The 21,115-nt window shown below is 49.1% G+C and overlaps 1 protein-coding gene across 5 annotated transcripts in view; it reads right to left on the bottom strand.

The window, feature by feature from the left end:
- The window catches only part of dph1 (diphthamide biosynthesis 1), a 737,117-nt gene that overhangs the window by 402,745 nt on the left and 313,257 nt on the right, over window positions 1-21,115 (bottom strand). For all 5 annotated transcript variants that reach the window (XM_038814609.1, XM_038814607.1, XM_038814606.1 and 2 more), the window contains one exon: window positions 20,332-20,453. In XM_038814609.1, the coding sequence (XP_038670537.1) occupies window positions 20,332-20,453 (122 nt within the window). The remainder of the gene's footprint in view (window positions 1-20,331; window positions 20,454-21,115) is intronic.

Raw genomic sequence — 21,115 nt, 5'->3', positions numbered from 1 at the left:
CGGCACCGTGAGACAATAATGCTAACCACTGCGCCACCGTGCTGCCCTACACACACACATATACACATACACACACTCACATACACACATATGCATACACACACACAGATATATACACACACACACATATACGCACAGACACGGACATATACAGAAACACATGCACACATACAGACAGCGACATACAAACACACACACGCATACACACACATATACACACGCAGACACAGACATACACATAGACATTTACAAACAGACACATACACACTCTCACAAACACATGCACCGACACGCACACAGACACATGCACGCACACACACTCACACAAATATACATATATACACAAACACACACATACACACTCGGTTCAGCGCAGTGTTAGATCAAAGATCGGATCAATTGTGACAAGAGGTCACAAACCTGGCCATCTACGTTTCTCTCTCCACATCTGTTGCTTGATCTGCTTGGGTATTCCCAACACTTTGTGTATTTATTTCAGAATTTCCAGTATTTTGCATTAATATTTTTAACCCAGGCAGCTCCAGATAAAAGGGAGAGAAAAAGCTGAAATCTGCTCTCGAATGTTAAGGTTTGCCGGAATGCCTGAATAAGACGGGCTAATACAAAACACGACAGCTTCCGGTCGAACATGCAGATTCCTGAGAGGAGCCTTCCCAACATGGTCTCCCCAGCACCAACTCCCCCAGACTCAGATCCATGCACAAAGACAGGTCTGTTCCCTTGCCTCCTGAAACTTTAAACATTCCTCAGTGGGGTGTGAATGGAATTGTCAGACGAGAGATTTGATCTCAGGTGAGAGTTAGATCGAAATAGTATTGGAACATGATAGATTACAGCGTCAATTAATCAAACTGGAAGATTGAACAGGCTGCTGTCCGAGATACACATTGTGGCCCTTCAGAACTTAACACATTCTAACACACACAGGTGCCTCATACTGCAGTCTAACTGTGCACCCTGGGACCGGTACTGTTGTTAATGTAATTTATAGGCCAGGTATTTAAAATTTCATCATAGGTGAATCAGCTGATAGTTCTGTCAATACTCAATCTTATTCATCTTAATGCTTTGCTTGAGGGAGTTGTAACCAGGCAGGTTATGAAATGATGATTAGCCTATCACAACAGGCATCTGAATCGTCCACTCCTGTCAGGCAGTAATAATAATAATCGCTTATTGTCACAAGTAGGCTTCAATGAAGTTACTGTGAAAAGCCCCTAGTCGCCACATTCCGGCACGTCTTCAGAGAGGCCGGTAAGGGAATTGAACCCGCGCTGCTGGCCTTGTTCTGCATTACAAGCCAGCTGTTTAGCCCACTGTGCTAAACCAGCCCCGACAGCATCTGCGTCGTTGATGAGTCAGCTCGCCGTGTTTGCTGCTGCCTTTGGGGACTCATGTGACTGACAGGAAACTAACAAAGACTGACAGCTTGAAGGGGTTCCAACCGTGGGGGCGGCACATTAGCACAGTGGTTAGCATTGTTGCTTCACAGTACCAGCATCTCAGGTTCAATTCGCGGCTTGGGTCACTGTCTGCGCGGTGTCTGCACGTTCTCCCTGTGTCTGCGTGCGTTTCCTCCGGGTGCTCCGGTTTCCTCCCACAAGTCCCGTAAGACGTGCTGTTGGGTGAATTGGACATTCTGAATTCTCCCTCTGTGTACCAGAACAGGCGCCAGAATGTGGCGACGAGGGGATTTGCACAGTAACTTCATTGCAGTGTTAATGTAAGCCTACTTGTGACACTGATAAAGATAAAGATGAAACTGTGCACAGAACACCCATTCCCCGTGTACAGAGAAACCCCTTCCTGTGTACAGAGAAACCCGTTCCCGTGTACAGAGAAACCCGTTCCCGTGTACAGAGAAACCCATTCCTGTGCACAGAACACCCATTCCCCGTGTACAGAGAAACCCGTGCCTGTGTACAGAGAAACCCGTGCCTGTGTACAGAGAAAACCCGTTCCCGTGTACAGAGAAACCCGTGCCTGTGTACAGAGAAACCCGTTCCTGTGTACAGAGAAACCCGTTCCCGTGTACAGAGAAACCCGTTCCTGTGTACAGAGAAACCCGTTCCCGTGTACAGAGAAACCCGTTCCCGTGTACAGAGAAACCCGTGCCTGTGTACAGAGAAACCCGTTCCCGTGTACAGAGAAACCCGTTCCCGTGTACAGAGAAACCCCTTCTTGTGTACCGAGAAACCCCTTCCTGTGTACAGAGAAACCCGTGCCTGTGTACAGAGAAACCCGTTCCTGTGTACAGAGAAACCCGTGCCTGTGTACAGAGAAACCCGTTCCCGTGTACAGAGAAACCCGTTCCCGTGTACAGAGAAACCCGTTCCCGTGTACAGAGAAACCCGTTCCCGTGTACAGAGAAACCCGTTCCTGTGCACAGAGAAACCCGTGCCTGTGTACAGAGAAACCCGTTCCCGTGTACAGAGAAACCCGTGCCTGTGTACAGAGAAACCCGTGCCTGTGTATAAAGAAACCCGTTCCCGTGTACAGCGAAACCCGTGCCTGTGTACAGAGAAACCCGTTCCTGTGTACAGAGAAACCCGTTCCCGTGTACAGAGAAACCTGTTCCCGTGTACAGAGAAACCCGTTCCCGTGTACAGAGAAACCCGTTCCCGTGTACAGAGAAACCAGTTCCCGTGTACAGAGAAACCCGTTCCTGTGTACAGAGAAACCCGTTCCCGTGTACAGAGAAACCCGTTCCCGTGTACAGAGAAACCCGTTCCCGTGTACAGAGAAACCCGTTCCCGTGTACAGAGAAACCCGTTCCCGTGTACAGAGAAACCCGTTCCCGTGTACAGAGAAACCCGTGCCTGTGTATAGAGAAACCCGTTCCTGTGTACAGACATACCCGTTCCTGTGTACAGAGAAACCCGTGCCTGTGTGCAGAGAAACCCGTGCCTGTGTACAGAGAAACCCGTGCCTGTGTGCAGAGAAACCCGTGCCTGTGTACAGAGAAACCCGTGCCTGTGTGCAGAGAAACCCGTGCCTGTGTACAGAGAAACCCGTTCCTGTGTACAGAGAAACCCGTGCCTGTGTACAGAGAAACCCGTGCCTGTGTGCAGAGAAACCCGTGCCTGTGTACAGAGAAACCCCTTCATGTGTACAGAGAAACCCGTTCATGTGTACAGAGAAACCCGTGCCTGTGTACAGAGAAACCCGTGTCTGTGTACAGAGAAACCCGTGCCTGTGTACAGAGAAACCCCTTCATGTGTACAGAGAAACCCGTTCATGTGTACAGAGAAACCCCTTCCTGTGTACAGAGAAACCCGTTCATGTGTACAGAGAAACCCCTTCCTGTGTACAGAGAAACCCCTTCCTGTGTACAGAGAAACCCGCGCCTGTGTATAGAGAAACCCGTTCCTGTGTACAGAGAAACCCGTGCCTGTGTATAGAGAAACCTGTTCCTGTGTATAGAGAAACCAGTTCCTGTGTACAGAGAAACCCGTGCCTGTGTACAGAGAAACCCGTTCCCGTGTACAGAGAAACCCCTTCCTGTGTACAGAGAAACCCGTGCCTGTGTATAGAGAAACCTGTTCCTGTGTACAGAGAAACCCGTGCCTGTGTACAGAGAAACCCGTGCCTGTGTATAGAGAAACCCGTTCCTGTGTATAGAGAAACCCGTTCCTGTGTACAGAGAAACCCGTGCCTGTGTATAGAGAAACCCGTTCCTGTGTGCAGAGAAACCTGTGCCTGTGTATAGAGAAACCCGTGCTTGTGTACAGAGAAACCCGTTCCTGTGTACAGAGAAACCCCTTCATGTGTACAGAGAAACCCCTTCCTGTGTATAGAGAAACCTGTTCCTGTGTACAGAGAAACCCTTTCCTGTGTACAGAGAAACCCGTTCCTGTGTACAGAGAAACCCGTTCCTGTGTACAGAGAAACCCCTTCCTGTGTACAGAGAAACCCGTGCCTGTGTACAGAGAAACCCCTTCCTGTGTACAGAGAAACCCGTGCCTGTGTACAGAGAAACCCCTTCCTGTGTACAGAACCCAACTCATGTCAAATATACTCCGGTATACAGCACAAATCTGTGCACAAGTCAGATGTGTGTGCAGTGAAACATTCTCCAGCATACCGTCTTCTTCCCTGCATATACCCCAGCTGTTCTGAACCTATGTACCCGAATCCTAATTAATCGGGTTTATTTGGAATCACTAGTTTTCGGAGCATAGCTCCTTCATCCGCTCGTTCACCTGAGGAAGGATGCGCTCCAAAAGCTAGTGATTCCAAATAAACCCGATGGACTTTAACCTGGTGTTGTAAGACTTATTACTGTGCTCACCCCAGTCCATCGCCGGCGTCACAACATCAATATTGTATACAAAAAGAAAAACCTGCATTTATATAGCGTCTTTCACAACCTCGCTTTGGATGCCCCAAAGTGCTTTTGAGCAAATGAAGTACATCTGAAGTATAGTGAATGCTGTAATTTAAGAAACACAGCAGGCAAATTACATGCAGCAATAACACACTAAAGAACAAAGTGATAATGATCCCACAATCTGTTTTGGGATGTTGCTGGAGGGACGAACGTTGGCTGGGACACCGGAGAGAACTTCCCTGGTCTTTTTTGAACTAGTGGCTGTGGGATCGTTAGTGTCCACCTGGGAGGGCCGACAGGGTGCCTCTCCTGAAAGGTGGGTGTCAGATATTCAAGTGCATGAAACAGAAATAGATACACATTTGAGAAAGAGAGACACAGGCAGACGTCAAAAACGGCGGAGATCCGTCACCCAGGGACGTCTCGTAAATTGGAAAATGTTGCCATGGCTGTGGGATCAATTGACGGAAAATCGATGGATGTTTGTTGGGTGAGTATGTCAAGGGCATGGAACAAAAGCGAGTAAGTGTCGCCGAGATATAGATCAGACATGATCCAATTGAATAGCGGAATAGTCTCACGGGGCAAAATGGCCTCCCCGTGTTCCTCCTCTGCTCGCGGTCCCCAACACATCCTAAACAGGGGCAATCCCTTCCTTCTCCATGCACAGTCGCATCGGCCTCGCGGTCCCCAACACATCCTACACAGGGGCAAACCCTTCCTTCTCCATGCACAGTCGCATCGGCCTCGCGGTCCCCAACACATCCCACACAGGGGCAAACCCTTCCTTCTCCATGCACAGTCGCATCGGCCTCGCGGTCCCCAACACATCCTAAACAGGGGCAAACCCTTCCTTCTCCATGCACAGTCGCATCGGCCTCGCACCCAGTCGGGCTGGCGACGCCACCTTCCCCAACCTTCTGCAAGGACCCGACTTATTTCAAATGTGCACATTTTCCGTTTGGGAAATAATTTGCAGCGCGCAATAAGACGCGGACGGACCTCGCCTGATTTCCCCGTCAAAAGTGTCAAGAACCAAGCGGCAAAGGTGAATTACGGTCGACCGGAATAAATCGCAGACTGTTTACGAGCATCGTAAACCCTTGTTGCGTCCCGGGAAAGATCCATGGTGAATCCAGTCAGGAGTCTGTTTTGCTGCACTAACCTGTTAAAATCTATTCCCCCCCCTCCCCCATCCCCGCCGCACCTTCTTTCAGGCCACGTCTCTCGCTCCCCTCATCACAGTCCTTCCCCTGGCTGCGGGACATTAAAGGAGATAGGCAGCAAAAGCCGAGACGTGCTGCTGAAATGTAGCAGATGAGTGCTTCATTCATTTCTGTGAGATTTCTCAGTCCGTCGTCTTAAGACAAGTGTTCTCCTGTGTATTTACTCACCCGTGCGTAATTGCATTAAGTGGTGCTCGCTAATATCACCCGCAGTCAATTCAAAGCTTGCTCTTCCGACTGGCAAATAAACACGAGCGACACAGGAAAGCTACTTTTCCACCAATCTATCCTTCAGACACCGGCCTCGACCCAAGGTCGTTCTCTCCCCTCCGATGGTTGAAAGATCGCATCTTTCATTATTTACTGCGTACGAGAGCGTGTTAAGGGCGGTGAATCATTAATGGTCAAAAGTTCAAGAAAACAGCTCACCAGGACGTTGGCCAAGGCAATGAATACTGGCTCTCTCACCGATACCCACATTCCATAAAGGAATAAGAGTAGTTCAGGGCCCAAGCCTGTGCATGCATGCTTTAGCGTGTGGATGTAAGTGTGCATGCGTGCAGTGTGCAGGTATGTGCACGTGCAGGTGTGTGTGTGTGTGCATGTGCACGCGAGTGGGGTCAAGGGTGGGTTTGCGAGAGCATGCTTTAGCGTGTGGATGTAAGTGTGCGTGCGTGCAGTGTGCAGGTATATGCACGTGCAGGTGTGTGTGTGTGTGTGCGTGCGGGTGGAGGGTGTGTGCGTACGGACAGGGGTGCGCGCACAGGCTGGGGGGTATGTGCGGGTGGGAGTCTGTGTGCATGGGCAGGGGTGTCTGCGCATGTGTAGGGATGTGTGCGCGCGGATGGGGGGGGGGGGTGTACGGGTGTGTATGTGCGCAGGAGGGAGCGTGCGCTTGCAGGTGCGTGCATGTGCACAGATGACCAAAGACCCCATCAAAGAGGCAGCATCTTTCAGGATGAAGGTGAGTACAAGAGGTGGTGAGATTTCGGGCTGGGGAGGATGGTGGAAACCCTGCAAGGCTGTAGGGCTGGAGGAGGATGCGCACAACACCGTGCGTTATCAAGCCAATCGCAGAACCTCTGGAAAATATGGTGCTTTGCACAGCAGGCGCAGATTGTCAAGCAGCTGACGTGTTTGTCAATGGTGAAGATGCTTCACAATGGCAAATAAAACATTTACAAGGCAGTGGCCTGGTGTAACTGCAACAGCGCTGTGGGAGTAGCTACACCACAGGAACTGCAGAGGTTCGAGAAGGCAGCTCACCACCACCTTCTCAAGGGCAATTAGGGATGGGTAATAAATGCTGGCCCAGCCAGCGACGCCCACATCCCCTTGAATTAATTTCTAAAAATGTTTCACAATTAGAAATCTCTTTATTTGCCGCATCGCTGCTGAACCTCGCAGCTTCCCTCAGCTCCTCCGAACACTCCACTCCATAGCGACTGCTCGCAGCTCACATCAGAGCAGGGCCACGATTTATTAACTTTAAAATATTTCCAGAGACGTTTGATAAAATGCTGCAAGTGAAAGCTCTGACTGTTTTTGAAATGATTCCAAGAGCAGGAACAGACTCGTGATTCTCCATTCCTGTTCAAAGGGACGGAGTGAGCCTTTTCATTCACGCTGTCAAACTACTGCCGTAAATTTTAAATCACGGCTTTTAAACTAACACTGCCAAATATAACCCAGGAAAATTGTCTTGACTAACTACAAGATGTCAAAAGCGTCCCATCCAAAGCAAGCCACTCTTTTTTTTTTGAAGCGGATTATAACTTCAAAAAGCAATTCATGACAAAAAGTGGCACTTTTCTCTGCTTGATTTGTGTTGTTTTCAATCTTCTTACTCCGTGTCAAGAAAGTGCCCAGCCGAGAGGAAGTGTGGGGCTGATGGGAGAAGGAGGGATAGGCAGAGGAACTGAGTAAGTGTGGGAAGGGGGGTGGGGACACAGTGTGTGAAAGCGAGAGCAAGCATGCACACAAAGCAGGTTCACAGAGAGCGGGAGAGCCACACGAGGACAGACACGCTTCATGCTGGAGAGAGCAGCACACAGACGCACATAGAAAGGAAGATACAGTCGGGCAGCACGGTAGTACAGTGGTTAGCACTGTGGCTTCACAGCACCAGGGTCCCAGGTTCGATTCCCGGCTGGGTCACTGTCTGTGCAGAGTCTGCATATTCTCCCCGTGTCTGCGTGGGTTTCCTCCGGGTGCTCCGGTTTCCTCCCACAGTCCAAAGACGTGCAGGTTAGGTGGGTTGGTTTAGTGTCCAAAAAGGTTAGGCGGGGTTACTGGGTTACGGGGGATAGGGTGGAAGTGGGGGCTGAAGTGGGTCGGTGCAGACTCGATGGGCCAAATGGCCTCCTTCTGCACTGTATGTTACATGTTCTATAGACAGTTAACAGCGGTACGGACATGCAGGGAAATCGGCAAGCAGTGTGAAAGACACAGTGTCCAAAGAAGTGTACAGAACAAACGTGCTGGAGCGAGGAAGACCACACCTACAATAAGTGGAGAAGTGGAGGGGGCAGGGCCCCCAGCCACCATCAAAGATGGAGGATGAAGAAGCAAGCACAAGTACTGAAGCTCAGAAACATGGGGAGATAAGGAAAGAAGTGCTGGAGTTGAGTGAGAAAGCAGGATAGCTCAAAGTGAGTCATTGTCAATGTTAGGACTGAATGTATCAAGTTCACCAGAGGAACCAAGCTCAAAGCTAAGCAAGGTGAGAGCAGCGGGATAAACAACCAGAAGATGACACCAAGAAAAACAAACACAGGGGCTGCATTGGAAGATACAGGATCAAAGTGGACCTTAGAAACTATAAATAGCGACAAAGACCAAAAATCTTTGGATAATTGAAGATTTTAAAAATAAATTTAGAGTACCCAATTCATTAGAGTACCCAATTCATCATAGACTTTATGGTGCAGAAGGAGGCCATTTGGCCCATCGGGTCTGCACCAGCCCTTGGGAAGAGCACCCTACTTTTTTAAAAATAAATTTAGAGTACCCAATTAATTTTTTTCCAATTGAGGGGCAATTTAGCATGTTCAATCCACCTACCCTGCACATCTTTGGGTTGTGGGGGCGAAACCCACGCAGACACGGGGAGAATGTGCAAATTCCACACGGACAGTGACCCAGAGCCGGGATCGAACCTGGGACCTCGGCGGCCTGATGCAGCAGGGCTAACCCACTGTGCCACCGTGCTGCCCGGATAATTGAAGATTAATAGTTTCAAAGATCGGTACTGAACATGGTGGATAAATGAGCTCTGCAGAAACTGCCCTGTTACACATGGAGAGGAGTTAATGCTGCATTTATATACAAATATCCATACATCTGAATATGCACATTAGGAGACATAGGCCTTTCCAGCCTGTTCCACCATCTGGTAAGATCATGGCTGATCTAAGTGTGGCTTCCACGCCACTTGTCTACTCCTACACCCTCTGACTCCCTTGTTAGTCAAGGGTCTGTCTAACCCTGCCTTAAAAATAGTCACCGACCCAGCCTCCACTACAATACAATTTCCAGCCCAGCACATGTGCCAAGCTACCCTGGACAATAACATTGACATCTTGTTCAGTAATCCCCTGACTAACAGTCCACTGAGAGGAAGGAAAGTTCTCAACGCCATCTTCAATGGGGGACCCCGTATTTTTAAACTATGTCCCCTGGTTCGGGCGTCTCCCACAGGGGCAAAGACCCTTTCAGCATCCCCCCTGTCAAATCCCCTCAACGTCTTACCTTTCAATAAGTTCCCCATCTCATTCTTCTAAACTCCCAATGGATACAGGCCCAACCTGTCCAACCTTTCCTCATAAAACAACCGGGATTCATCCCCAGAGCTAGTCATTTCTTGAAAGACGAAGTGAAGATTTCTACTGGTAGTTTGAAAAAAAGAACAAGGCTTCTGTACGGATTACTTAACTTCATCATTTTTGCAACATGTGACGGTGGTGCAAAGGCTGTTTAACAAAACAAATAAACAGGGCCAAGTACCCGAAGACTGCAGATAAGCAATGACAATATCAAGCTTCGGGACAAAAGAAACATGATCTAACTCCCCAATTATAGACCAATTTGTTTGGTGAATATCCCCAGGAAAGTATTTACAAAGACACGGGAAGAGATATGGAGGTGGCACGACTTGAGGGAGAAGCTGGATTTAAAGTAGGACAAAGTACAATTGGTCAACTCTTTATGATGAGACAGACTTGGCCAAATTGATAGAACACGATGTTGATTGTTACAGCTCCATATGATCTGAATAATGCCAGAGCGTTGTTGAAAACCATCAATAACACGTGTTATTAGAGAGGATAAAAAGCCAATAAACTAGTTGAGATCTGGTCCAGGGTGCTACACCCTAGAAAGCCAGTTGGTGAAGGATAGTACTGGAGCAAATCCTTACACAGTGGGTAGCACTGTTGCTTCACAGCGCCAGGGTCCCGTGTTCGGTTCCCGGCTTGGGTCACTGTCTGTGCAGAGTCTGCACGTTCTCCCCGTGTCTGCGTGGGTTTCCTCCTGGTGCTCCGGTTTCCTCCCACAAGTCCCGAAAGACGTGCTTGTTAGGAGAATTGGACATTCTAAATTCTCCCTCAGTGTTCCCAAACAGGCTTATATTAACGTTGCATTGTTAATGTAAGCCTACTTGTGACACTAATAAGCATTATTATTATTATTATTATACTCAGTCTAACTTTTATTCACGGAGTGAAACATTACAGGCATATATCTCCGAGCTCAACTTCAGTGTCTCACAGTGTCTCTTTATACCTGCTCATGTGAAACCCAAAGTAATGCCTCCACCAACTGCATTTAATTAAACACAATTGATACTCAATTAACACAGGAAATGGTAATGAACCTTGCAGTAAAAGATGCATTTTAAGGGTAGCTGGACAAGTAGATGAGGAAGAAAGTAATCAAAAGAAAATATTGATCGGGTGAGATGAAGTAAATAGAATGAGAGGTGGTTCATGTGGAGCGTAAACACATGTGCTGGAGCAAATAGCTGCTTATGTGCTGTAAATCCAGGGTATTTCTGTGATTCTGGATGGCTCGCTTTATGTGGCAAGATTTTTAGCAATCTCAGATTGACCTTATAGCAATACCTAAATCAGGTTAGCAGAGACTACCTGACAAAGTCTAAATTGAAAGCAGAAGATTTGTATTACACATTAACATAAAGATAAAGGTCGTGCCATTCGGGAAGAGTCAAGAAGATGTGGAGATTAAAGGAACTGGAGGAGGCCATTTAACCCCACGAGCCTGCTCCACCACACAATCAGATCGCTCCGTACACCCACCTTTGCTTCGCATTCCTTAACAACTTTGGTCAATAAAAGTTCGTCAATCTTAGGTTTAAAATTAGTAACTGATCGAGCATCAACTCCCAGTTGCAGAGATAGTTCTGAACTTTGACCACCTTTTGTGGGTGGAAGTGTTCCCTTTTTTGTAATATAAATTTAGAGTGCCCAATTAATTTTTTCCAATTAAGGGGCAATTTAGCGTGGCCAATCCACCTACCCTGCACATCTTTGGGTTGTGGGGGTGAAACCCACGCAGACGTGGGGAGAATGTGCAAACTCCACACGGACAGTTACCCAGAGCCAGGATCGAACCTGGGACCTCGGCGCCGTGAGGCAGCAGGGCTAACCCACTGTGCTGCCCAATGGGTGAAAGTGTTTCACAATTTAACTCCACTTCACTTATGGGTGGGGTTTTGACTTTTGGTGCATGTCCCCGAGTCCTAAACTCTCCAATTACTCTGAGGCGATTGCACGCAGCCAGGTGTGGATGGGACATCTACCATGATCAAACTGGATGGTGGAACAGGCTGGAGGGGCTGAATGGCCTCCTCCTGCTCCTATGTATCTCAACGCGTTGGTTGCAGGTGATGGCCTATGGCCACTCGAGCCTGGAAACGCCCAATCTCATCTGATCACAGAAGCTAAGCAGAGTCAGGCCTGGTTAGTACTTGGATGGAAGACCGTCTGGGAATTCCAGCTGCAGTAGAGGGTGGCACAGTGGTTAGCACTGCTGCCTCACAGCTCCAGGGTCCTGGGTTTAATTCCGACCTCGAGTGGCTGTCTGTGCGGAGTCTGCACGTTCTCCCAGTGTCTGCGTGGGTTTCCTCCGGGTGCTCCGGTTTCCTCCCACAGTCCAAAGATGTGCAGGTTAGGTGGATTGGCCGTGATACATTACCCCTTAAGAGTCCAAAAGGTTAGGTGGGGTCACTGGGTTACGGGGATAGGGTGGAGCCTGGCCCTAGGTGGGGTGCTCTTTTGGATGGGCCGATTGGCCTCTTTCTGCACTATAGCGATTCTATGGTCAGTCCCCTACTGCAAAGGAAAATGACAGAATGTTCTGGAATGGCACAATGGATTTGTTAATAATAATAATCTTCATTGTCACAAGCTCACATTAACGCTGCAATGAAGTTAGTGTTAAAAGCCCCTAGTCGCCACATTCCGGCGCCTGTTCGGGTACACGGAGGGAGAATTCAGAATGTCCAATTCACCTAACAGCACGTCTTTCGGGACTTGTGGGAGGAAACCGGAGCACCCGGAGGAAACCCACGCAGACACGGGGGAGAACGTGCAGACTGCGCACAGACAGTGACCCAAGCCGGGAATCGAACCTGGGACCCTGGAGCTGCGAAGCGATAGTGCTAGCCACTGTGCCGCCGTGCCGCCAGCTGAAGGGAGCAGAAAGAAAGAAGCTGCATCTCTCCCAGGCCTGTACAACCAATCACGCACTTGTTGGGAGCGTGGTCATCGTTGTAACGCAGTGAACAACGGCCACAGCTGAATTCCGTGCCGCAGGACCCCGCACGTAAAAACAAGCAGATAATTTATCTTAAACATGTTGGTTGAGGGAAAATCACAGGGTCAGTGGGGGGTGGGCTCTCCTGTTCTTCTTCAAAACGGTGCCATGGGATTTATTAGAGTAACAAGCCGGCTAATAGGCTTCCATTCCTGCCACACTCCATCCACCAGAATGATTCAATCGTCTTCACTCTTTTCAGATGCAAACAGACCTTTCCTGATATTCCCAGAATGTTCTGTTTTTATTGCCGATGCAGAGGGGGCTCTTTGCGTTATTAGTCTGTCGATTGCCTGATCCCAACTTTGATTCCCCTTCATTTTTGATTTGTTTCTGGTGTAACCATCAAAGTAACAGCTACTTGTCAGTGAAGTAGATGTAAATTCATGAGCAGTGGGGAGTACTAGGAAAATCTAAAGATGCAGGCACATTAAAAATACACTGGATTGTGAAAGCTCTCACACAACTTCACTGGTACAAAGATTACATTTCTCTGACAGTTCTCATGCTGTGGCTAATCAAGCTAGTGAAAAGCTAATTTGTTTCGTAGGTTAACTCGCCCATATGTCTAATACTCTCAGAGCCAGCCATCTAATACACTACAGTACTGCCAAAGTCATCGTAGCATGTTTCACTCAATAATTCCTGCAATTGTAACCACATGGAATTTATTTTTCAGAGATTATATTGCACTCAACACTGCAGATACCTGCCTGAGTAACCAAGGCTTTTATGCCTCCTTATGGAGAGCATATGCACACATATATGCACGCACACAAACACCGACACGTGTGTACACACACTGGCATGCGTTCACACACACCCCGACACGTGTGTACACACACTGACATGCGTGCACACACACACCGACACGTGCGTGCACACACACCGACACGTGCGTGCACAGACACCGACACGTGCGTGCACACACACACACTGCCACATGCATGCACACACACCGACACGTGCGTGTACACATACCGCCAGGGGCGTGCACAGACACCGACACGTGCGTGTACACATACACACTGACACGTGCATGCACACACACCGACACTTGTGTATGCACAATATGTGCGTACACACGCACATTGACAGATGCATACACTAACAGATGCTCCCACACACACTGATATGTGCATGCGCACACACAGTGACATGTGCATGCACATACATGCTGACATGTGCGTACACACATACTGACATGTGCACATGCACACACTGCACATTAGAACATAGAACAGTACAGCACAGAACAGGCCCTTCGGCCCTCGATGTTGTGCCGAGCAATGATCACCGTACTTAAACCCACGTAACCTGTATACCCGTAACCCAACAATCCCCCCATTAACCTTACACTACGGGCAATTTAGCATGGCCAATCCACCTAACCCGCACATCTTTGGATTGTGGGAGGAAACCGGAGCACCCGGAGGAAACCCACGCAGAGGACGTGCAGACTCCACACAGACAGTGACCCAGCCGGGAATCGAACCTGGGACCCTGGAGCTGTGAAGCATTGATGCTAACCACCATGCTACCGTGAGGCCGTGAGTTGGGGCAGCTTTCAATGAAACATAGGCCCTGAAGTGTTTTGTTTTTATAAATTTAGTGTACCCAATTCTTTTTTTCCCAATTAAGTGGCAATTTAGCGTGGCCAATCCACCTAACCCGCACATCTTTGGACTGTGGGAGGAAACCGGAGCACCCGGAGGAAACCCACGCACACACGGGGAGGACGTGCAGACTCCACACAGACAGTGACCCAGCCGGGAATCGAACCTGGGACCCTGGAGCTGTGAAGCATTGATGCTAACCACCATGCTACCGCGAGGCCATGTCTGCGTGGGTTTCCCCCCCGTGCTCCAGTTTCCTTCCACAGTCCAAAGATGTGTAGGTTAGGTGGATTGGCCATGATCAATTGCCCTCAGTGTCCAAAAAAAGATTAGGTGGTGTTACTGGATTATGGGGGTAGGGTGGAGATGTGGGCTTAAGCAGGGTGCTCTTTCCCAGTGCAGACTCGATGGGCCGAATGGCCTCCTTCTGCACTGTAAATTCTATGATTCTATGAGCGTACACACACTGCACTGACATGTGCGTGCACACATACACAAATGTCAACACATACACACTGACGTTTCACAGGAAAGATCCCAGTATCCTCCACTCCCACAAGAACCACTTACTCTCAGCAAATTCTTTGCTGCCCTTACCCTGAACACTCAAATAGTTTTCTCCTTCCCGTGGCAGACATGCCGTCAGACAGCATAGCAGCCCCGTCTTATCTCAGCACCTTCTCTGAAAGAGCTCGCCGTTTAGCCTCAAGCCGCCCTTCCCTCATCGCCTCCTAACTTTTTCGTCTACGGCGTCTTTGCAGAATCCCGCTTCCTCTGGCCGTCCAACCGACACTCTGGAAAAATCCCGCTGGCTAAAACTACTTCCCGTCACATTTCTGATTTGATTCCCAGGAGCTGGGCAACACCGCAATCTGATTCCCACCTCAAGCTGTCCTGGAAAGGTGGTGTGCCATCGAGGTTCGGCCCAGGTAAGGGCCTTGCCTCCAGGACTTTAGTGAGGCAGTGAGGTTTCTGTGACAATCCTGAACACTCATTATGGGCAGGCGTACTGATTCCAGTTTATTATTTCCAGCATTAGAAACAAACTGAATTCAAATTGCTGCAGTGGGATTTGAACCCACATTCTCTGGAACAATGGACTGTGAACAAAACTGCTACATTGCAGCATCGACCCCTTCACTGTTTTGCTACTCGTCTTTCAGTTGTGCGATTCATCTGCCAAGAATGCCTTTGCTCGTTCATGCCCCTATTTGCAGTGATTCCAAATTCTTGGGAGCGCAGGGAGAGGCCATTCCGTCCATCACGTCTCTCCGAAACCACACAATTAATCCCACCTCCCTGCTCCGCTCCCCATTGCCCTTCATTTTTATCTTCCCCTTCCTATTCCTGTTTGAAAGCCACTGTTGAATCTGCATCCACCAATCTCTCAAACCACGCGTCCGTGTTCGCAACAACTCACTGTGTAGAAAGAATTGCCCTGGTCTCCTCTCTGGTATATCCATCCTCGAGTTTGAGGCCACTGTTATGAATTGAACAAACAGCCCACTCTTCTTTTTCGCGCGTGAGATCCTCACCATGACCTGGTCTTCCCCGCTGGCTACAGCCTTCAGTGCTTTTGGGGGCATCGGCCGCTTTGTAAAAGTATAATTCTCCATTACTCGACTGCAGCCCAGTGAATAACCTGCAATCCATAGGGCAAGCCTCCTCACTGCCTTCAGTTCCAGCATCCGCTGACAAAAAGATAGACTGAAAGGCTGGTCAGCACCGCATTCAGTTTGAGGAGGAGATTGGTACAGGTACGGTCTGCCGCGGTTACCTGCACAAGGTTAAATCATGTAGGTTTTTACATTAATTACAGGATGTGGGCATCGCTGGCTAGGCCCAAAATGCCCTTGAGGTAGTGGTGGTGAGCTGCCTTCTTGAACCGCTGCAGTCCCTGTGGTGCAGGTACTCCCACAGTGCTGTTGGGGAGGGAGTTCCAGGATTTTTGATCCATTAACAATGAAAGAACGGCGATATAGTTCCAAGTCAGGGTGGTGTGTAGCTTAGAAGGGAGCAGGTGGCGGTATTCCCTGTGTGTCCGCTGCCCTTGTCCTTCTAGGTTGCACAGGCCACAGGATTGGAAGTTGCTGCCTAAGGAGCCTTGACACATTGCTGCAGTGCATCTTGAGGGTGGCACGGTAGCACAGTGGTTAGCACTGTTAGTTCACAGCGCCAGGGTTCGATTCCCGGCTTGGGTCACTGTCTGTGCAGAGTCAGCACGTTCTCCCGTGTCTGCGCGGGTTTCCTCCGGGTGCTCCGGTTTCCTCCCACAAGTCCCGAAAGCCGTGCTTGTTAGGTGAATTGGACATTCTGAATTCTCCCTCCTTGTACCCGAACAGGCGCCAGAATGTGACGACTAGGGGCTTTTCATAGTAACTTCATTGCAGTGTTAATGTAAGCCTACTTGCGACAATAATAAAGATTATTATTATTGTAGATGGTACATGTTATGCTGCCACTGATTGTCAGCTTGCGAAGCAACCATTTGGGTAGCTGGGGGGAGGGGCACGGTGATGGGGTGGAGAAATAAGTTAACAGTGGATCAAAGGAGTTGCTTGAGGGACCCCTCACCACAACATCAGATCCAGCAAGGAGTTGATGTCAATCAGGATCTGCACCTTAGTACACCCGAGATCCAGTCACACACCAGGCTGGAGTTACCTTTCAATGTGAGGTGGAGAAAGAATCCCAACAACAACTTGCATTTACATAGTGTCCAACGCACTTGCTGTGAACCTGCTTTTCTCAAAACCTCCTCATTCGTTGCGTGTGTTGGCCAATTAAAGTGCTCCTCATCCGTCTCAGAAAACGCACCCGTGTTTGCCTTTAATTTATCTTCGACTTCCAGCAAGGACGGCTTATTCAATGCAATATTCCAGGATGAGGGAGAGATACACATTTTTCCAGTCACTTGTACAGGTTTTAGTGCTACCAGAGTGAGGGAGTGTGGACGGAAAGCATCACACCCCAGTGCCAACCCTGCCGTGTGCCAGTGCGAGCGACTGCAGGTCCGTCGTGGGCCCAAGCCTATCGGGTCTCATTCCGCCAGGGACAGACTGCACGCCTGTGCAACATGGGTTCCGTTCAATTTGCTAAAAATAAATTATTAAATGGCCTTGGAGGCAAAACTCTGTAAATTGGCTGTTTCGGTCGAGGTGATTGAATCCTTGACCAAATTGAACATTTCCCAGAGAGAACCGTCGTGTGTCAACTGTGAATCACAACTTTCTGAATCCCGAGGCACTTCTGTGCAGCACACAGCTCCCCACTGAGATACCAATTGGAACCTAGGCAGCAACGCGCCTCCTGGGAAATTAAACAGCTTGCATATTTTATATATATTACATGTTTATATACCACCTTTCTCGTTCGCTGGATGTCCCAGAGCCATTCCTTCACGTGTAGTCATGCAGGCACACACAGCAACCCTATGGTGCACAGTAAGATCCAGGGTCCCAGGATCGATTGCCAGCTTGGGTCACTGTCTGTGCAGAGTCTGTATATTCTCCCCGTGTCTGCATAGGTTTCCTCCGGGTGCTCCTGTTTCCTCCCACAGTTCAAAGATTTGCAGGTCAGGTGGATTGGCCGTTCTAAATTGCCCTTAAGTGTCCAAACAAAAAGGTTAGGTGGGGTTACTGGGTTGCGAGGTAGAGGTGTGGGCTTGGGTAGGGTGCTGTATGGGCAGCACGGTGGCGCAGTGGGTTCGCCCTGTTGCCTCGCGGCGCCGAGGTCGCAGGTTCGATCCCGGCTCTGGGTCACTGTCCGTGTGGAGTTTGCACATTCTCCCCGCGTCTGCGTGGGTTTCGCCCCCACAACCCAAAGATGTGCAGGCGAGGTGGATTGAAAAAGCTAAATTGCCTCTTAATTGGAAAAGAATTAATTGGGTACACTAAATTTAGAAAACAAAAAGTAGGGTGCTCTTCCCAAGGGCCGGTGCAGACCCGATGGGCCGAATGGCCTCCTTCTGCAGCATAAATTCTATGATCTATGAGAGCTCCCCCTTCTATTCTGCTAAGAGAATGCCACGGGATCCTGCTTGACTATCGCAGCAATCCAGCGGAGCCTCACCGTAAACACGCTGCCTCTGACAAGGCAGCAATTCCCTCGGCAGTGCCTTCGAGTGCGAGCCGAGAGTATGTCGTCAATTCCGTAAAATGGGCGTTGGAACCCACGACATTCTGACTCCGAGGCATGAACGCTGCCAACTGATGGGCCAAGAAAGGTTGCCAAACAAAACCACCACAACAACCTACAGGGTTAGGCATCACCGGAAAGTAATATAAAAAGTTGACACCACAGAAAGAGGCCATTCAGCCCAATAGGTCCATGTCCAACCTACATTCTCTGACCCTGTCAGCCCGTTCTCCTCTTCCTTTCTCCCTCATGTGTTGATCCAGTTCCCCCTTAAATCCATTGACATTTTCAAGGAGACATAGCCGGAGTGAGGCACATCCGGAGTGGGTATTGCAACTTGGTAAAGTGAGGTAATTCGGTTGCAGAGTGAGAGAAGGTGCTTTTTCGGAGGTGCTTTTTAACCCTGGTAAGTGACTGGTAAGTTGTTTTTCTTTTCATTGTCTAATTTATGTATTTTTATTTTGAAATCGTAGTTGTATAAGTTTACCTAAGGTTTAAGACATGGCAGGAGATCCCAGACCCGTGTCATGCTCCTCGTGCGCAATGTGGGAGCTCAGGGACACGTCCACTGTCCCTGGCTCCTTCACGTGCAAGAAGTGTGTTCAGTTGCAGCTCCTGTTAGACCGCCTGGCGGCTCTGGAGCTGCGGATGGACTCACTTTGGAGCATCCGCGATGCTGAGGAGATCGTGGATAGCACGTTTAGCGAGTTGGTCACACCGCAGGTGAAAGTTACTGAGGGAGATAGCAAATGGGTGACCAATCGCAGAGCAAGAGTGCTTCATATGGGGAATGGGTACTGAAATGGAAGGTGAGTTCAGGAAGGGAGATGAGGTTTCCAAAGGGTTTGGGAAAGAGGGGGGGGGACTTTACTCTTTACAAACCTGCTGATGAAAGAAAAAAGGAAGACTTACATTTACATGGAGCTTTTCACAGCCAGCAAACGCCTCAAAGCACTTTACAGCCAATGCAACACTTTCTGAAGTGTAATCACTGTGTTACGTGGGAAACCCAGCGGTTAATTTGTGCACAGCAAGCTCCCACTTTCTGATGTTGATTGAATATTGGCCAGGACCCCAGGGAGAACTCCTCGCTTCTCTTCTTCAAAATGGTGCCTTTTACATCCAGCTGAGCAGGAAGGTGGGGCGCCTCGTCTGAAAGGTGACACCTCCGACGCTGCAGCACTCCCTCAGTGCCGCACTGAAATGTCAGCCTCAAACGTTTGGCTCAAGTCCCGGATTGGCTCTCCTGGTCAGAGCCTCGTGACTCAAACCTTTTGTGAGGGCCACAAAGAATCCAGCACGAGTTTGTAGCATCGAAAGAAAATAACGTAATTTACAATAAAACATACACAGCAGCCGTAATACTCGACTATGCTTCACTCCTCGAGCTGGTACCACACTGGGCAGCTCTATTTACACAGGGGAAATTACAAATTATTTCCTCACCGCCCTCACTGGGGAAGTCACACTCCCTAAAATACATTATGGGATGTCCAATAGTCCCCAGCCAATAGTATTCAGGTAGGTTATAACAAAACTCAAAGCAGATTTTTTTTTTTTTTTTTAAGAACAGTACAGCACAGAACAGGCCCTTCGGCCCTCGATGTTGTGCCGAGCAATGATCACCCTACTCAAGCCCACGTATCCACCCTATACCAGTAACCCAACAACCCCCATTAACCTTATTTTTTAGGACACTAAGGGCAATTTAGCCTGGCCAATCCACCTAACCCGCACATCTTTGGACTGTGGGAGGAAACCGGAGCACCCGGAGGAAACCCACGCACACACGGGGAGGACGTGCAGACTCCACACAGACAGTGACCCAGCCGGGAATCGAACCTGGGACCCTGGAGCTGTGAAGCATTGATGCTAACCACCATGCTACCCTGCTGCCCCCCGAACCTGGGACCCTGGAGCTGTGAAGCATTGATGCTAACCACCATGCTACCGTGCTGCCCACATAAAGGAACGGAATGGCAGAGGTCTGGTCTAGTCAAACTTAAAAAGCTAAAACAAGCATTAAACTCCCAACTAAATCATGATATTCTCAGTGTCTGTAAGACATCCGAGACCCTGCGCTGCTCAGTTGTGTGTGGGAAAAGACAAGAATCCCAACTGGGAAATGAATTGGGACAATATGTATGTTGAAAGAAGGAGTACTGACCGAGACAGCTGTGTCCATAATGAACCATGAAGTCAGCACCAAGGGCCCTGGCTGTGAAGTCATCCACGCAACACGCTCCATAGGTGACATCGCCCATTATCAGCGTATCAGCTCCTGTGAACCTGCAAAACAAGCCCCTAAGAGTTACAGACCACGTTAACACTTCCCTGAAACCTCTGCCAGTGCTTCAACAATCCTCATTGAATGGAACCACTTCAGTATGGACAGGAACCTTTAACTTGGAGAAACGCACCATGATGCATCAGGGGAGGGACGGGGTATCGCACAAAGGGTTAGAAACATAGCAAACCAGAAGAGGCCATTCAGCCCCTCCAGTCTCTTCCACCAATAAATGAGATCCTGACTGATCTGCAACCCCATGCCCACTTGGCAAAGATCAGCAAAGAGATGGGGTCCATTTTGGGACGGGGTGTATTATGGGATGGGTGCCATTATGGGATGGGATAGGGCCCAGATGCAATGATGAAATAATAAACACTCGAGCGCGATTTACAGGCTGGAACCCAAAGGTTTGTGCGACATCTACGATTCCCAAATTCAGCCTCAAAGTCACCTCTTCCAACACCTTCTCCTCCATTCTGGAACATTCTGACCGAAGCTGGGGTGCCAATCCGTAATTGCTGATAACCGGCCCCCCAGAGGCTGTTCAATACACTGGACCTTAAGATAGTCAACAGTATCGCAGAGGGTCAGTAAGGGGACTTCAGTACGACTGTGCCAATCTCGCTCTTCCTCGTGAACAATTAGGAAGATGACAGAGGCA

This window comes from Scyliorhinus canicula, chromosome 12 (assembly GCF_902713615.1).
Source record: "Scyliorhinus canicula chromosome 12, sScyCan1.1, whole genome shotgun sequence".
Lineage (NCBI taxonomy): Eukaryota > Metazoa > Chordata > Chondrichthyes > Carcharhiniformes > Scyliorhinidae > Scyliorhinus > Scyliorhinus canicula.
The sequence above is the reverse complement of the archived record's forward strand: the minus strand, read 5'-3'. Positions and strand labels throughout refer to the sequence as shown.